This window comes from Solea senegalensis, linkage group LG1 (assembly GCF_019176455.1).
Source record: "Solea senegalensis isolate Sse05_10M linkage group LG1, IFAPA_SoseM_1, whole genome shotgun sequence".
Lineage (NCBI taxonomy): Eukaryota > Metazoa > Chordata > Actinopteri > Pleuronectiformes > Soleidae > Solea > Solea senegalensis.
In genome coordinates, this window is record NC_058021.1 from 15,691,692 (window position 1) to 15,710,030 (window position 18,339).

The 18,339-nt window shown below is 40.2% G+C and overlaps 1 protein-coding gene across 2 annotated transcripts in view; it reads right to left on the bottom strand.

Annotated features, from left to right (window-relative positions):
• The window catches only part of rock1 (Rho-associated, coiled-coil containing protein kinase 1), a 29,125-nt gene that overhangs the window by 5,757 nt on the left and 5,029 nt on the right, over nt 1–18,339 (bottom strand). For both annotated transcript variants that reach the window (XM_044021011.1, XM_044021002.1), the window contains exons 2-27: nt 13,927–14,008; nt 11,545–11,645; nt 11,280–11,417; nt 10,943–11,118; nt 9,625–9,709; nt 9,342–9,486; nt 9,052–9,190; nt 8,755–8,846; nt 7,307–7,466; nt 7,155–7,227; nt 6,984–7,072; nt 6,420–6,468; nt 6,114–6,249; nt 5,678–5,769; nt 5,341–5,587; nt 4,828–4,934; nt 4,553–4,703; nt 3,754–3,914; nt 3,452–3,636; nt 2,134–2,203; nt 1,941–2,044; nt 1,584–1,749; nt 1,353–1,446; nt 892–980; nt 614–805; nt 376–541 (exon numbers count right to left, since the gene is read on the bottom strand). In XM_044021011.1, the coding sequence (XP_043876946.1) occupies nt 376–541; nt 614–805; nt 892–980; nt 1,353–1,446; nt 1,584–1,749; nt 1,941–2,044; nt 2,134–2,203; nt 3,452–3,636; nt 3,754–3,914; nt 4,553–4,703; nt 4,828–4,934; nt 5,341–5,587; nt 5,678–5,769; nt 6,114–6,249; nt 6,420–6,468; nt 6,984–7,072; nt 7,155–7,227; nt 7,307–7,466; nt 8,755–8,846; nt 9,052–9,190; nt 9,342–9,486; nt 9,625–9,709; nt 10,943–11,118; nt 11,280–11,417; nt 11,545–11,645; nt 13,927–14,008 (3,289 nt within the window). The remainder of the gene's footprint in view (nt 1–375; nt 542–613; nt 806–891; nt 981–1,352; nt 1,447–1,583; nt 1,750–1,940; nt 2,045–2,133; nt 2,204–3,451; nt 3,637–3,753; nt 3,915–4,552; nt 4,704–4,827; nt 4,935–5,340; nt 5,588–5,677; nt 5,770–6,113; nt 6,250–6,419; nt 6,469–6,983; nt 7,073–7,154; nt 7,228–7,306; nt 7,467–8,754; nt 8,847–9,051; nt 9,191–9,341; nt 9,487–9,624; nt 9,710–10,942; nt 11,119–11,279; nt 11,418–11,544; nt 11,646–13,926; nt 14,009–18,339) is intronic.

The following is an 18,339-nucleotide window of genomic DNA, read 5'->3' on the forward strand; positions in this document are numbered from 1 at the left end:
CATGCAGGCATCTGTTGAACTGTCGGTCCAACAAACATTGAGTACGATCTTGTTAACATACACAACACATGAATCATTTATTTTTACTTCTTGAGAGTAAAAAATCTTATTGCTGGAAATGCTACTTTTTAATTCTTATATCCTACGTTATAGAATATAGAACAACCGACTTTAACCATGACACTATATAATTACATCATGAATATCTACAACGGACTTGTACATTTGACAACTGTGTCGATGTTACTGAACGTAATTTAAATTTTTTAAATGTTTAAATGTTTGTTTTTTTTATTCCTGTATTTGAGACTTTGTGTCCTTTCAGTGTTAGTATTAGAAGGTGCAGAGTCCAGTTAAACCCAGAGGTGACCTTACCTGCAATGTTGCTGTCCGTCTCATCGGTCTGCAAACTGGTAACACTCGAGTTATCCATGCGCTGTTGCAGGTCGTTCAGTTTCTCCCGAAGCTGCTCGATATCGCTCTCCTTACTGTCCAGCTGCATCTGCAGCTCGTTGCGATACGTGCATTCTTCTGCCAGTTGCTGTTGGTGAGAAAGTGAGGATATCAAAACGTCGGGACTAGATTCTACCGCAACACACTGATGTCAACTTACCGCCTGCATCTCACTCAGCTCCTTCTGATACTTGATGGCCATGTGGTTGAACTTCTCCTTCTCCTGATTAAGGTCCAGCTGAAGCTTGCGGTTCTCCTTCTCTTTCTTCCGCAGGTCTGCAGTACTGCCCTTCTTCTTCTGGTCCAGCTTCATGTCCTTGCGGTTCATGATCTCTGCCAGCTTGTTCACCGCCTGGCAGATAGAGGTCGATCAATCAGCCACCATTGTACAGTTACATAACCGGTGTTCACTGTCGGACCACAAGTGCCCGCGTTTACCTGAGTCTTCAGTGTGCGCTCTGTGGTGAGGACCTTCTCATAGTTGGCCCTGATTGTATTTGCAATCTCCTCCTTCTGAGCTACGTACTCTGTCAGGGAAAACAGCATAATTACAACATAGCAGGGAGAAACTGTAGACCCACTACTACATACTACATTCATTTCAAGAGCTTGTCAAACAACTTTCAGGACCAGGGAGCCCATTCTCAAGGAGCCAGCATAGTTTCAGACACAGATCAAAGTTAGTTACGTTACAAAGTTTAAGAATTTTATAGTAAAACAAGCTAACAGTTTTCTCCAAGACAGCACCTCAAAAGAGAGAGGCAGCAAACAGAATTGTATCCAAATATAAGCATACAGCTTATGTTATTTTCACACCTGAAATCAAACATTTACAAAAAAATTCCAAGGTCTTTCTTTTCTTTTCCCATGGGAACCCTGTTACCAAAAGGGGACAGTACCTTCTTCCTGAGTTTTCAGCTTCTCATTCAGTTCGCCCTTCTCTTTGCTGAGATTCTCCACATCTTTGGTCAGAGTTTTATGAGATTCCTCGAGCTGCAGAGGAATTTTTAAGGTTATTGTTTTCGTGACAACTAACCCTCTACATGAATAATACAAATATATCGACAGGGCGAAGGAAGCTATTAAACTCCCGTTGCATCGACATATTTAGATATTTCTGGTGTTCTTACCCGTGAAATGGTGGCATCTTTTTCCCCAACCTCCTGCTTATATCTGGTCACTGCCTTCTTATTCTCCTGGCTGAGCTCAAAGTACTGTTCCTCCTGAAGTGCCCGCGCAAGCTGCTCTGATTCTGCCTTGGTTACTGTCAGATCCAGCTGGGCAGACAGGGAGTCCCTTTGTCCAGGATGAAACAAACGTTGAATATTAGTTGAATAAAACCTTCCTTATTTCAGCTTTTTGGACAGCTTCAGACACAAATAATATATATATATATTTTTTGGTCAGTTATCAATATTTAGAGGGTTTAATCTAAAAAAAAAGAGTCACAGGGCTGCTATGTGCATGAAGAGTCTTCGGTTTCTTACCTTTCACTGCACAAATCCTGCACCCTCTTTTGAGCATCTTGTACCAGTCGGTTCCTTTCCTCAAGCTCCTCTTTTAGTTCCTTAACCTGAGTTTTGTAAAGTGTCTGAAGGGGGGTGGACAAATCGGTTATTCCACATATGTCAAACTGAATCAAGAGGACAGAAATGCATAGGAACAGAGAATTATACTTACAGAAAAATACTGTTCGGCCTCAAGCTGGTCTTGAAGTTCCCTCATCTGTCCCTCGTTGCCTCTGTATTGTCTGGTAACACAGCAAAAAAAAAGAAAAAGACTTCATTTTCATTTCTTCAGTAAACCAACGTATCTGGCTACTTTTACCCAGATATTTCCTCTCATAAGTTGAGGCAGTTTCTGTAAAACAAAACTCTTTAAAGCTATAGCACGTAGCTTTGATATCTATTAGGTTCAAACCACTGTCAAATGAGTTCTCGCAAGGGTTAGGGTTAACCCTTGCTCTGATTCAGTCTATCAGCTCCACATGACTCTGCAGTTTTTAGATCTTATGTCACCTGGCAACGTTGCTGCACTGCACACAGAAAGTTATTGGTTTTATTTCAACACAGACAGATGGAACAGCAACATTTTGGTGAGACAGCAAATACTTTGGAGTTGGACTGAAAATTGCTCCCTCAGTCAGGTCTGATGGAGACAAATAGAGGTAGAATAACATCAACAAAAAATAAAGTTACACACTGTAGACAAACCATACAAACACAGTCACTGAAGTGAGGGCAACAAGTAGCACTGGCTGTTGTGCTCGCCAGGGGATTAGGAATGGATTGGAAGGAGCTGAACTCGGTGTAAACCCTAATCTTGTGGTGTAAACGCTGTCACAGAGCAGCTTTGGCATTCTCACCCCTCTAAGCTGGAATAATAGCACTTATTTGAAAATAACAAGCAATTGGAAGGCAATTTATGTCTTAACGTTCAAAGAGCATTATTGGGCAGTTCAGCAACAACAGAAAGTCCAAATACCAGACGGAGGATACTGCCAGTTTCTTTGAGAATAAAATGAGATGCACAACTGGCTCAGATGTTTAAATTTTTCCAAGAAAACATCATATTCTATTCTGTCTTTGTTTGTCTATTTTATGCAGTCAACGCACCATGTTACATGTTATCCGAGTAAGTGTTTCCTACACGTTTGTATGTGGGGGACCCACTCGTTAAAGTTGACAAAATTATCAAGACCTGATTAACAATAAAAATAGTGACAAGAGCGATAATGTATAATGCTCACATTTCTGTAAACCGGCCTTTTGAAAGAGATATGTTGGATAAATGAAGTACAATTTACTTTAATTCATGCTATTTAATAATTCTTAATTAAAAGGCTGTGGAAAAATTAAGCAATTTTATTTGGCATCCACCCAAAGAAAGATTCCCACGACCCATCAGTGGTTCCCAACCAAGCCTCTGGGAATGACTGACCCAAGTCATATGTAGTCAACGTTGTATGAGCAGTATTTGTATTAGAGAAATGACTCACTTGGTCAGCTGTGCCAACTGGAACTCCAGTGACCGTTTAGTCTCTAGTGCTGCGTTGATCTCTTGTTTGAGCTGCTTCTCTGAACACCTAAGACGGTCCACTTCCTGTGTGCGGCTCTTCAAGTCATTCTGAGACAGGATGCGCTTGCTCGACTCCTGCTCCAACTGTATCCGCAGGTTCTTTACCTGAAGATTGATGACATAAGGAAATGTGAGATGTCACATTACCAAAGCACACGAAAGCAGTGCAAAGGGATCTTGATTTTTTACTAAGACTGTCAAGGTGAAAGTGAGGTTACTTACGTCATCTTCCAGCCTCTCTTTTTGCTTCATCAGCTGCTCCATCTTCTGCACAGACTGCTTGAGGTCAAACTCTAGCATTGAACACTGCTTCTCCACCTCCACTACTCGGCTTTCAGCTCTCATCCTGGCTCCATTCTCCTCAGACATCTTCTGCTGAACAGCTGGAGAAGCAAGATGAAAGATTAAGAGTGAGCTCTTTCCCCACTGCCAAACTGAACATCCATAATCATTTCAGTATTTGGAAAGATTTCACCGTGATCAATGCATGCGTCAAGACAATGTACAGTGTCTTTCGTCATCATGTGTTTATTTTGTTTTGCGAACATGTTTGACACTCCATGTTTTCTGTAAACCAAAATGATTTTAACTTTCAAAAAATCTCTGGCCCTAAGTCAAAAGGGCTAAAAGAATCTCAGTATGGAAGAAATTAGACAAGGAGAGGCTGAACTATTCTCTATTCAAGCAAAAACAAGATAAAGGGCAATAAATCCTCTGCACCTAACATTCTTCTATTGCAAAAAAAAAAAATGCTTTAGAGTCCAGCTTTAATATGCAATGTGGCAATGTCCTGACTAGTTTATACCAGAATTCCTCCCACCCAAAACTGCCCCTGGAGGTGAGTCTGATACAACATTATAAAAGAAAGACAATGCAGGGAGAAGGTGGTGGTGTGACAGCTATAGAAATGGGGACAACAAATAATGAAGAGAGCACAAAAAAAGAGGGAAAGAAATGGAAATAGGAAAAAGCATAGTGAAAAACAGCAAGTAAGACAAGCTCCGACACAGGACTGACATACCATTCATTGCAGCTGATTTGGCTTCTTCAATAGACTCGTATTTGTCAGTGAGCTGTGCCCGCGTCACCCTGTGTTCCGTCTGTTCTTGCTCAAGACGCTGCTGCAGGGTCTTAAGTTTGTAGTTGAGGTCTATTTCAAGATTGTTCTTTTCCTGGTGGGGAGAAAATGAGAACCAGGAAAACAACATGAAGCAGGACTCCACAACATCTAATTAAAAAAACAAGATGCACAGAAAGCACCGACATGTATGCATAAAGACTACAGCCAGCGTATACCTTCTCCATGTTATTACTCCTTTCCTGGGATTGTTTCCGTTCTGCCTCCATTTTAGAGAGGCTGAGCTTCAAGTTTTTGTTATCCTCTTGCAATCCTGACATCCTCGCTGAGGATGAAAGACAAACAGTCGGATATTTCATAGTTCACAGATGGAGTCTCAGACATTGATTGACAAACTTTATACCACTATTATGACTGACTTATAGGACTGAATTAAAGTGGCTGACAGATGAATCAGAGATGAATTTGTGTGCTGTGGGCAACGTCAGTGATTGAGCATGTCCAAAAGCTGTCAGGGAGAGTGTGTCAGCTCCTATTAGGTGGAATTTGTGAACATTCTAGCGAGTGTAAATGACAATGAGTTGTTTTTTGACTGTATACGTCTGTCCAAATGTTTGATTTAGTCACCAGTGTGCATCTGTAATAAACAGCACATTATATTCTAAAAATACAAACGGAGCACTTGTGATTTTGTCACGCCATTATGATTTTAGATGATGTCCATGGGTCACCTTGCAGCTCCCTGATCTCCTCAGATCCAAGGCTGTAGTTCCTCCTCTCAGAGTCCAAGGTGCTCTGAAGAAGCAGAAGCTCCTTCTCCAGCTGCGCCTTCTCTGCGTCTCCTGCACGGCTCCTCTCCTGCATCTCACGGTTCAAACTCTCCAGCTGACTCATTGACTTTGCCATCTCCGTGTGACTCTTCCTCAGTCTCGCAGCGGTGTCCGACTCTGCGCGCAGCAGGTCATTGGCCTCCTCCAGCTGCCAATCAAAACAGACATGGTGAGGACGGGCGGAGGCTTAGGGAGTTTTGACCATTCGTCAGACTGCATGTGTACATGTCAACAGTACCTGATTCTGCAGCTGGACAATCTTGTCGTTTGAGGCCTGCGAGTTGTGACTGATCTTCCTCATATCTTCAAGCTGCTCCTTTAAAGTTGACACTGTGAAGAAAACAAAGCAGAGACATTTCAAAAATCACATTTTACAATCTGTATACACACACAGTAGTGCATTTAGTGCCATCATCTGTGTAAGTCAATGGGAAATTCAAAGCGACATGTGCATGTAGCACTTTTACAATTAGATGTGTGGTTAGCAGCAAGCAAGGTGAAGAGGGTCATTTGAGCATCAGCCTTGGCCACATCAAATGATACTGAGCGGATGAGGGCATTACCATATTACAAAACTATGTTCAAACACAGAGTGCGTCACCGCTTCACTCTGCAATTATCCTTAAATTGCAAAGTTTCTGAATCGTGCATCAGCAGCACCTCATTATCTTTACCCTCATTCTCCAGATTGCGTCTCTTCTCTGCGTCCTGGTCGGCTTTTCTTTGGTACTCTGTGAATCGGTGCTGCATCATGAGCTTTTCCTTCTCCAGTATAGACATGCTGGCTTCTGTATTCTTACGAAGGTTCGCCTGTGGTGAGGGACAAGCGAGCAGTCATGAGGCAGAGACAAACTCGCTGAATGCTTGTTTTGAAAATAGAAAAGTTTCTTTCGTTTCTTTACACAGATATAACAAAGCAGCCAACAACGTCAGATTAAGATCTGTTCATAATTTAAAAATAGTGAAGGTGTCAAGTTAACCTCTTCATCCAGTTCTTTCATGATCTTCTCAATCTTGTTGTTGGATGTCCTACGAGGAGCAGAGAAAAAAAAACGCTTACAAACCGATGTGGACAATAATTCAGTAACAATATAAAATCACAATATTAATATTAACAAAGGTCCATTAAACATCAATATCATGTTTATGCACAGTGCAAACACACTTTGAGACGTATCATATGACTGACATTAAGGTTTTGCCTCAGATTTGTGAAATGTGTGATTATGAAGTGTTTAATTTCTAATGCAAAATTTACAATGAACTGGATTCGTTATCTTAATTTTTTCTTTGTCCATAGGCTAATTTGAAACTTTTTTTCATTATCATAATGTTAACTGCCATATCAGCCATTCTCACAAACTAGATTTTATGTTGTACGTGTTGTAAAATTTGATGTGAAATCCAGCAATAGCCTGGTTTCTCTTTGTGAAATAGGTTTTTCATAATAAACATAATTTAGCGAGACAAAATAAAACCGTTTTTAAATTTGCATACATTTTCAATAAGCATTAACACGCCTCTGTACGTGTCTCATGTCATACCTGCATTTCTGTTCCAACTCATCCTTCTGCTGCATCTCACTGTGGAGCTGTTCCTCTAGATGGTAGATTCGTTTTTGGAGGTTTTCCAGCTAAACAGAGGCATACCGTAGATTAGAAAACTGGCAGATATTGTGTAAATCAAAACAATGAATATAGTAGTCTTCTACTAACATGACTCTTGTCTTCCTTTGTGGAGCTGCTACGTTTGTCACTGGTCTTTGAGGTGGTGGAGCTGCGTAAAGGACTTGAAAATGACATGTTCTTATCATTATCTAGTAACAAACTAAACTTAAAAATCAGTTTAACAGGAAAAAAAGACTTACTGCTTGCTGCTGTAGTAAGTGAAGCCTACAAAGGGGAGCTGGTTGCCCACAAAGGCCTTCGGTACAGGAAAGGTCTCCTCCTCTCCCCGGTCCTCTTCAATGTCGTCAAAATTACTGGTGTCGATGTCACTGCTCAGTTCAGGTACAACTGGGGCAGCCGCTGTAAATGGCACGAGGAGACAGAAGATTCATGATAGGCAATATAAAGCCACCATAGTTCATTATGAATCATTTATCCCGTGTTTTAAAAAGCACATCATGTAAATGCCTCAAAATCATCTTCAAATATATGGGCTTTACCTATTCTTACCTAAGGGTTTGTTTACGTCTCTAAGCATAGCTGTGAGACAAGCCTGTAACTTACAATCACGCAAAAGTTCACTCACCAATCTTCACACATGAATACACAAATAAAACTAATAAGATCAGACAAGGCATTTAAATGATCCCTTTGTTTTTAAATGTTTGGCTAATTACTCTCTCCAAACACTACAATTTTAAGTTGTTTCTTTTTTCCCCCCCATCTGCATTACATTTTGAGTTTTTCTAGATGAGCTTTCTTTTGAAATCTCTTTAAATCAAAAGGAAACCAGACAGCTAGCAGAGCTGATTAGCCTGTGAAACAAAAAGGAAACAAACACTTAAGTGCTGACTTCAGCCTAGTCAAGTTTTATTTGTATTTATTTATTTTATTTAACCTTTATTTAACCAGGAAAAGCCTCACTGAGGTTAAAAATCTCTTTTACAAGAGTGTCCTGGCCAAGACAGGCAGTAGCACAGTCATACATACACACAAACACAAGGTGGACACAAACATTAAAATCACTTAGCATCCAAAACTGCAAACATTTCAAGGTCAGCTACAATAATAAAAGCCTCAGGCAAAACATATACAGCCAGATGTTTCTGCCTCCAGGTCATCCATTTTTCTATAAAAGTGTTCAATGAGACCAACTCCTTTTGTTTCAAAGTTTTCTGTAACATGTTCCAGGCAGAGCGCGCAGCTAACCTTTCTAACCGTTCAGTTTTGACATTTGGGACAGACAGCAAGAACAAATCCGGAGACCGAAGATTGTAAGTCCCAGTATTATTTTGGTTAATGTAGGACATTAAGTAATAAATATAAAGCCATTTAAGTACCGACTCAAGTGACTGGATTAAGCCATGTATTTCTAATCTCTCTCCGCTCCAGACTCAATGCCAACGCATTAACATTTGCATCTAACTGCTTCCCCTGTTGTTGGCCTCAGAAATGCAGTACTGCCAGCAATCATGTTTGGTCTTCGAATAGGATGCTGAATGAATGGCTCATCCACAAGAATTTCCTGCAACTGTCTGTAATAGGTCAAATGTAAAACAAGGTTGCTTTGCAATAACAAAAAGCAAACAGCCAGCTGGAATGGGAAGTGTGAATGTAATCTGTAACCCTAGCTAAAAAATGTCCTTACCGTCCCTGATGATCTCCCATGTCCACTGGTCATTCTTGAAGAAAGGATGCCTCTTGATTTCATCTACACCGTTACGTCCAAGCCGAACTTCCCTACAGCAGTGAAGAGGACATACTGGGTTGTGACACTTGAACAATTCAGAGTGTGATTTTTACAAAAGCGGCAGAAGAAATGTTCTTGAAATCCTTCCACAGAGGGGCCTCAACACCTGTAACTACTTGACCCAAACAATAAAGAGAGGGTCAGAGATAAGGACCCTCTTTCAGGATTCAGCTTTTGTTCCAGTCACTCTCTGACCTGTCAGTCAGGAAAGCACAGATGAGATTCTTGGCATCGTTGGAGATGTCGCTGTCTTCAGGGAAGGTCAGGGCGTTCTTGTGGTTCATAATTTTGCTATACGTCCCCACCAGTGAGTCTGCATAGAACGGAGTGTCACCTGTACAAAACACCAGACAAATAAGAGCCACTGGTGGATGAGGAAATATTGTTTTATATTAAAAAAGAAAAAAAAACTTACAAATGGCACAAAATACCATACTATTTGAAACCTTTGACTCAATTTGTTGAATCACGAATGAACAACTTACCAACTAGCATTTCATACAGGAACACTCCCACAGACCACCAGTCGCACTCTCTGCCATAATAGCCATCTCCTCCTTGGGATTTAAGTACCTCAGGCGAAATGTAGTCAGGAGTTCCCACTGCTGTGTCACATCGTACCATACCATCCTGAGGAGAGCAAGAATTATTTTCCAGGAAAAAATAAATAAATAAAATAAATAAACAAAAGCCAACCATCATTAAGCGTTATTAAGTTATATAAATTATATAATTAAAGGGTTCGTTTGAAGAAAAGATTGACAATACCTTGTTCATTTTCATACAGGTCCCAAAGTCTGCCAGTTTTAAGTGACCTGATTTGTCTAACAACATGTTATCAGGCTTCACGTCCCTGCGAGGGCATAAAGAATGTGATGTCAAACAAATATACAACATGTAAACAATGCATCAAAACCAAGCATAGAACAATCAAACTGAAAAACGTTGCAGGTCATGCGAATGCTGCCTGACAGCGCCATTAACGAAAGCAGTTCTTGACATCAGAGCTGTCTGGAAGTGCTGCATGCTGCTACAGTGATAAGTCAAAGTAATGAGGTATGAAGGGAGCTGGGAATTGAGAGAGCAGAATTTATGACTGCATGAAATTTCCTTTCACTGCAACTTCCAGCCACTAATGGGAAAACAGCAGAGAACAAACTGATACATCTGTCACGGTGTGAATTCTCCACCACTGTAGCTGTGCACAGGGCTTCGTATGTCAAATAGTATTAGTAAGCGTTTAATAATGGTGACAAATAGGGAACTTGCGTCTGTTCTGTATACAGCAGATTGATTCCTCAAGTCGTGCAAGAGATATTAAAGCATCATGGCACTGAACTGAATAGAAACATTGTATAAACATACAAACAATTAAAAACAACGATCACAATAACTATAACTTTTTTAAAAACCTTATAACTGGTTTTGGATTCAGGTAGTTTGGGTCAAAGAGAAATGTGTTTTCTCAAGTAATGTATGAGACCTATATTTATTATACCAGCATCTATCATAGATGCTAAATACAATTCATTTCTTCCTGAGCTACTTCCTGCTCTTCCCTTAGATCATAGGTTTCCACCACTCCTTCTAGACTAGAGCCTTGTGCAAGACTGTGATAGATATAATACTTTCCCATACTTGCTTTGGACATTTCAGAAGCCCTTCTGGCTCACAGAGGCAAGAAACCCCTGTTTCATTAGAAATGCATCAAATCCATGTGTTTGACTGCAGCCAATTTGAAAACCAAAGCCACACACACACACAATAAGCTTCACTGTAATACAGCAGCTGCTGGAGGGAAGCGAGAGAAGGAACGCAAAGACAAAAGACATAAAAAGAGAAAGAAAAACATAGATTTAACTATCTAAAATAAAGTTTGATAGGCTAGGTTGCCTATTGATATTCATTTACCCTCACACAACCAATGGGGTACTAGAAGCATGCAACACTCAAATACAACAAAACCGATCATAGTTGGACCAGCCATCAGGTAACCAGGACAAATCCTGAACCAGCTCTGCCCACTGCTATACAACAACTACAAGACGAAACACTCATCAGGGATATGGAGAAGTTTTGTTATTACCTGTGAATAAACCCCATGGAGTGGATTGCAGCCAGAGCTAGCACCACCTCGGCTGTATAAAAGCGGGCCCACTTCTCTGGGACATCATAGTTGCTCATTAAGTTCACCAAGTCTCCACCGGGCATGTATTCCATCACCATGTAGAGGTAGCGATCATCTTGGAAAGCAAAAAAGAGCTGGAAAGAAGAGACAAATGATCAGTGATAATAGGAAGCTGCCATTCAGTGTAGTCATTGATTTAATAGGTAACCTGAATCCAAAGATTTGCATATGAGCTGCAGATAATATCAACCTTGGTGAACATGTTTTTGGATGCTTAATCTCCATTGCATCTTACCTGCACCACCCATGAACTATTGGCAAAAGCCATGATGTCTCTCTCCTCCCAGAAGAAAGCAGAGTCCGACCTCTTGATCATCTCAAACTTGCTCAGAAGCTTCATGGCATATACTTTGCTTGTGGCTTTGTGTCTTACCTGTTAAGATGTTGAGGTGACAATTTAGTCAACATTTCACAAACAACTTGTTTTGGAGCATATATTTCTAACTACTAAAAATATGGATTGTATTGGAGATTTATAGATACAAAAATGACTTTCTTACCAATTGCACTTCTCCAAATGCTCCCCTACCAATAACTTTAACCACCTCATAGTCTTCAGCTTTCATCCGTAGATCACGAATTTTACTAATAGTTTCTTTATCTGAAAAATAAAAATGAAGACGGATGTTACAGTATATAGAGTATGCAGAATACTAAAATGTGACTAAGTTGTTGCATTGGCCTGTAAGAACAGCCTTGACCTCACATGCTAACGCATCACAGCCAAAGTTATAGATGTCAACACCACTCAGTACGTTCACTTGACATTAGAAAAAAAGTATTGTGTCAGTCCAACTAAAACCAGACTTTCAAATACGCAGTGATGTTTTCAAAGTTGGACTAACACATTCAGACAACAGGATTGAGAGTTAAATTAACACTACATGTTTAAGTTAAGTCAGACCAGAGTCAAAAGCTGGCCTAGGTGCTGTGCACATGCAATACAGTTTCCACCTCAAGCTAGAACAGGGAAATAATAGCAAGGCAAAATTCAAGCCCGTACATTTTTTTAGACTGATGAGGACATTGGTTTTATGCTTTGTCAGCTTAAAGAATTGAATATTTTAAAGTTCATGGATGTAGGAAGACTCAGAATGTGCTTGACATGCTAAAAACAAGCCACAAGCTAAACCAGAAACCAACAAATACTAGAAAGCTGAAAGGTCTTGTGATGAATGCAATGAGAGATTTTCATAAAAAACAGTATGTTCTTACTTCTAGCTCTTGTTTGTACCCAAATGTTGAAATGCACTTATTGTAAGTCGCTTCGGATAAAAGCGTCCGCCAAATGACATGTCATGTAATGTAAAGTATGTTGGCAAACAGAGGAGGAAAAAGCTAAAAGTCTCTGCACAGCCGAGAAAGGTCGCTCAAGTTAAGTGTGTTTCTTACTGAGAGTTAGCCTTTCCCTGATTTAACAATACTAATTCCCCAAAGGGAGATACTATTCACTGTTCAGCCAAATTTGGTCATCACTGGACTAAGAGGATAATTTTCAATTCACATGGGTCACAACTGGCACTGGATCGCATGGAAAAGGGGGGAAGTGGGGGCATCCAAGTTCAATTGATCTAAAAATAAAAAGTCAAGCAGTGAACTATTAGAATAAGAACATTTGAGAATGAGTCACCTCTAGTCTCCACTGACATATAAGCAATGTTTACAAATGGTACAAATATTGTTACGTTGCTGATGCAAACAGCGGAGATACAGCATAGATACATAGATGGAGCAATCAGCTGGTATGTTCAGGGTCCAAGGCACAATATATGGATGAGAGCAGGCAAACTTAAGAGCCCTTCAGGCAGCGCATACAACTGAGGACCAGTGTCTCACGAGACAGCCCGTCTATTATACATCAATCCATTTCCATCACTTCGGTGCTTCACACAAAAGTTCAGCAGCAAGAGTAATTGACGAGATGCCTAATGACAGTTTTTGCCCAAGGGTTTAGTAGCCTGGGTTGATAATTCAAATGCAGCACACTGACATTTTGGTTGTTCTCAAGTGGATTATACTGACGATGAACCAACTCACACAATGGTTGAGAAAAATAAGCTGTTAAACTACAAGTACATTTATACACATGCAGGTAAAGAAAATAGGGTATTGATAAGTTTAAATGGGTACCTGCCTTTGAGGAAACACTAAGAAAAGCACACAAGAAAAGCTAAGCACTTAAAAGCACAGAAGTCAATGTCGGAACTTACTACCTGACCCCCATGATACATTAATATTAATATTTTTTATCACACCACTTTACAGGACAGATACAGAAGGCAAACCCTGTCATAAAAAGGGGTGGGGGGAATATTGGGTCATACCAGAGAAAGAAAAAGTAAAGGAGTAACAAGTGAGTGTATGTTTGTTCAATGTTTTGTTTAATTATTTTTGTATGTGTGATTGTGGAAGTTTAATTCATGTACTCTTATGTTATAATATTGGTTCTTAGTAGTAAGTATTCCTAAAATTATGACCAGCCTTTGCATAATCACTGTAACCTGAGAATTGGGGGTTAGAATAGATCAGTATGACATCGGTACATTTGGTCACAAACACTTTCAAACTTTGAATGATCATTTTTGTTTTGTCTAAAACATAGTTATGAGGGTTCCCGCAGGCTGTGGACAGACAGTGAAAAAAACGAAGCCATCACCATGTGGGTCACCAACCATTTATGAAAGCTCCTTTGTTGGGGACTCTAAGCAGCAGACACCTATTGTGCCCAAGCCTAGATAGAGGCAGTGACCCAAAACAGCCTTTTTTACTGAGCCTCGACTTATACCCACATATAAGAGGGGGTCTGAAAACATAAATGGTTACAGCAAAAGACATATATAGAGATCAGGGCATAAGGAGAAAGCATGATGCAAGGTACTCACATCTATTCAAGAAGTTGTCAATGCTCTTGTTTTTCCTCAGGGCAGGGAAGTCAAGGTCATACACCAATGCATCCAAGCCATCCTGAGGGGGAGAGGAGAGAGGTTAACAAGCAAGCAAACAAAGCTACTCCTGCAAAATCTCAGACAACATGTAAAACGCACACCACCCTGGTCTATGTCGAGCAGCTTTGAGCAGAGACTCCCGAACACACCAAGCTGTGGGCTTCCAGTCTAAATTACATAAACAAAGTTTCTGAGAGATTTAGCTTACAACAAATACCCAAAATGTTGTGCTACTGTAAGCACTACGTTTTAAAAGAGATAAATACTACATCCACAGAAGAATGCTTATTTAATTTAAAAGACAATGGTCAATTTACGTTACGATCAAATAAACCAAACACTATGAATTAAAATTACATCTCAAGACACTTCAGATATGTGATAATACCAATTGTTTGTGTGTTTCCTTCAAGAGGCTGCAACATCATAAAGTTTGACAGGACAAAAGAACTAATCAAATGTGTGTGGTGTTATTGTTGTCAAGGTAAGGTTACAGATAGTTGTGCAGTAGTGTGTGCATATCTCAAAATCAGCCCATGTGAGCATATGCATGCTGAGAAACATTGATTCTTCAGGGCTCGAGTCAGATGATCAGAAATGCAGTCATCACCTATAAACTGAGAAAACCAGGGAGCCAATATGCAAAGATGGACACTATGAAAAGTTGTAGTTTGGTTTAAAGAGTGCTGATATGTCTGGGGGAACTGTAACACCCACCAGTCATTCTGGTTTGATGAACAGGAGCTGTATTTCCCACCCTGGTTACAAAGTTTCTAATAAAAGCAACTGGCGAATCTAAGTAGCTTTTGATGGCTGAGGCATGAGGGTGGTGCCTTACAATAACCATACAGTGAGGTCAACTCTGTGAATTTACACTACACAGCTGCGACACCCACTATATTTACATGAGTTACTCCCAGCCTGCCAAATCCTGGGTCCTCACTTGAATCCTTTTCATGAAAACTTGGCAAGCATTGCCCATGTAAACTGTAAAAGAATTAAGAATGAATGGTGTTGTTAAATAAAAACTGAAAAAGGCCTACTAAAAGGAAACTACAACAGTGGAGTTGACAAACAAATGCATATCATAGGCTATCTTGCCCCCTACTAGGCAGGCGCATAAGTGCCACTGGTGGGATTTAATCTAATCTTCCATAATCCAGAATGGCTGAAACAAGACAGGCACACAAACACTTGAAGTCAAAGCAATGTAGTGCCTTTTCTCAAGTGGGAGTGATCCAGATGTTGGAAATGAACATTTCTTAGTCATCTGGTCTACATTGTATTTTTTCAAACACCTCAGCTGCTGGGCTACCCATGTATTACAAAAGAAAATAAGTCTGTTTACTTGTTGACACAGGTTACATCATCTCTGCACTCACTATCACGGCAAGAATCTTGTCATTCCTGTACTGTCAATGGGCCTCTGCTAGTAAAGTCACATTTCTTTTTGCATCTCTGAGCAAAACAATGATGACACATGGTGAATCAGCAGCTCGACAAGTAGAGGAATCCTCTTAAGTAACTCTGCTGCTTTTGCGCAGCAGAGGTCAGGGCCATACCCCCTCCTCTCTGAGACATAAAAGAAGCAGACGCCCTGCAGGATGGGTGGAAGCATGAAAAAGGTAGGTGAAGGGGGGTTAAGAAAAAACGGGTGGTTAAGACTGGCTGGTAGGAGAAATGTGCAATGTAGACATTAAAGGAAACAGAATGTGGGAAATTAATAAGAGGGTAGGATGTGATCGAACCTCATCACAGTGCTGAGTGCCATTTTCTGCTCAGCCTACATAAACTTTAAGTCAACTTTCAGGAGGGACCATTTACACAAGCAGAACAAAAAGTGGCCTTGTTGGCCACACTGTAACCAGCCAGGCTGCACTGGAAAAAAGTGCTGAAGAACCGAGTCCTTTAGGACTCTAATCACAAGGCTCTGTGCTCAGCAATGCACGTTTGCATAACTTCCTGCCGCAGAGAACTCTGGACAGCCACAGTAACATTCCTTAACAGGACTGTACACGTCAGAGAGCTATTTTAGGTATGTGGCCAAACAAGTTCTCAACAAAAAGTGAAGGAAGGGAGAGGAAAAAAAAAATCCCAAGTACAGAGTCACATAGTGGAGCCTCATTTTCAGTCAGTACCAGTTCTCATCACTATGACGGAGAGGAGTAGGGAGTGCAGAGTTGATGCATGTGGAGCAGTCTAGTCCAATAGTAGAACAAATGAAGGTGGGAAAAAACAAAGACAATCAGAAGAACCACTCGGCCTTCTACTGGAGACTCCACAGTGACAAAATAACCAAGTGTAGTATAATAATATTAAAAAAAAAAACAGTTGTGTGAATGTAGCAAGGCTGGTTTAGGACATTGACTGGAATTAAAAATAAAATTACATTTGTAGTAGCACTTTTCCAGGTTGGAATTTTAGCGTCAACATCTGATATCAGACACATGTGGTGGAAGGAGCACATACTATAGATTAAACCCTCTAAGAGAATTAAAAACATTTATTTCAATAAAATGTAAAATTTTATAGAGAAGGAATTTAAAAAACCTATCGGCATAACTACATTCAACTGTTTTTGTGTATTCCAGAATGTATTATTTGTAAAATACAATTATGTCATAGCCTTGCTTATACACTGATATTTCGTTTGAAATGACTAAACAAATGCAGAGCATTGGTAATCAGTTCTAAAATATATAATTAAGAAATGCACATTATCTCAATCATCAAGGTTACGGGTCAGTAACAAAACATCATCTTTTTCTGTTTGGTTTCAGATATCAAACCACTCAGTTTACAATCTGCCACAGGCTACACTAAAAAATAACTGAATCGATCAAAAAACACTGACAAGGGTTTTTCCTAATCCAGAGTCATTTTTTTAGAGATGAAACTTTCCCAGATATGCACTTGAAGGAGCTCTTAAGTTTCCAGCAGCTCAGGGGTTTCTCTCTCTGCTTTCCACACAAACAGATGAAAAAAGCCATCAGTGACTAAAATGTGCAGGAGAAAATGGAAAAAATGGTAGTGCAGATAAAAAAAAAGCAATACACCAAGGACTTTATTTATGTCGTTCTAGTCTTTAAGCAGATAAGAGGTAATCTCATACACTGTAGGGACAGCTTTAAATCAGCAAGGAAAGAGCATATGACAATCTTAATCAAGAGTCAGCATCAGCAAAACTATGTGTTGTTAAAACTGGAGTTCACACAACAGTTTACCCTACTAGAGAGACAAAAAAACATGCATAGGCTTTATTCACTTCAAATGGCACTGGGTGGCAGCAGTCCACAGGCCGTTTCACTATGTGGCAGTCTTGGGAAAAAAGTTGCTGGGAAAACAAACCAGAGCTTGTAGCGCTCCATGTTATCCTATTTCTGCTGATGCTGCTTCAGGAAGAGGGCGTCACATCCCTGGAATTACTGAATAATGTGAAAAGAAATCATCTCATTGCCCTATTAATGAAATGTGGTAAGTATTCTAAAAAAAAGTATAGTTTTACAAAACACACAAAGCCTGTGGTTGACATTACACACAGCAATTATTTCTTTAAACATTCAGGGAGAGAAATCCACACAACACACAACCTCTTTTCCAGACATTAAAGTCTGAGTTAAAATTTCCATGGGAGACTCAGCCACATCATCCCTTTCTGCATGCCAGCATAAGGCATGTGGTCTAAAGTCAAGCCCTACTTCTCACTTCCCTCTCTGCCACCTCTTCAGGACAATATGCTTTCCCCATGTGAGCAAATGCACAGACAGCCATTCAGTTTGCCATGCAAATAAAGGTAGTTCCATGGCAGGCTGCTCCCATTAAAGCACAGATGTGATCATACAATCCAGTGAAGCCAGTCAAAGCATGAATTACCTAATGGCCTCCTCAAAGCTCATGTCCAGGTTCAAGTCTTAAAATAGAAATATGCCTGTAAATCAAGGGCAAAACATAGTTATCTTTTCTTTGGCAGTCACCAGTAACAGTTTATTGAAGATATTTACATTCACTGGATAACTACTGGATAAAGCAGCAGTGGCAGTGAAACCAAGGGTGGCAAACAAGGCCATTCTATTTCCTTTGAGGTCCAGTGAGTGAGAGTCACTGTCACAAATGTTTTCCTGTCAAAATATAATTGAGTTATTCCAACAGTAGAGAGCACTCACGTGTTTCCACTGACTGAGCACTGCCTTCTCGTGTAAAAACTCTGCTATCCTGCCAGCATTGCCCAAGATTTATGACCTAAGCCCAGCAAAATGGGAATCTTATTCTACATGGATTTAGTTCACGCTGACCATCTTCACTGGATCGGGGTTGCAGTATCGTTTGTAAGTGTTACAAAACCGTCCCAAT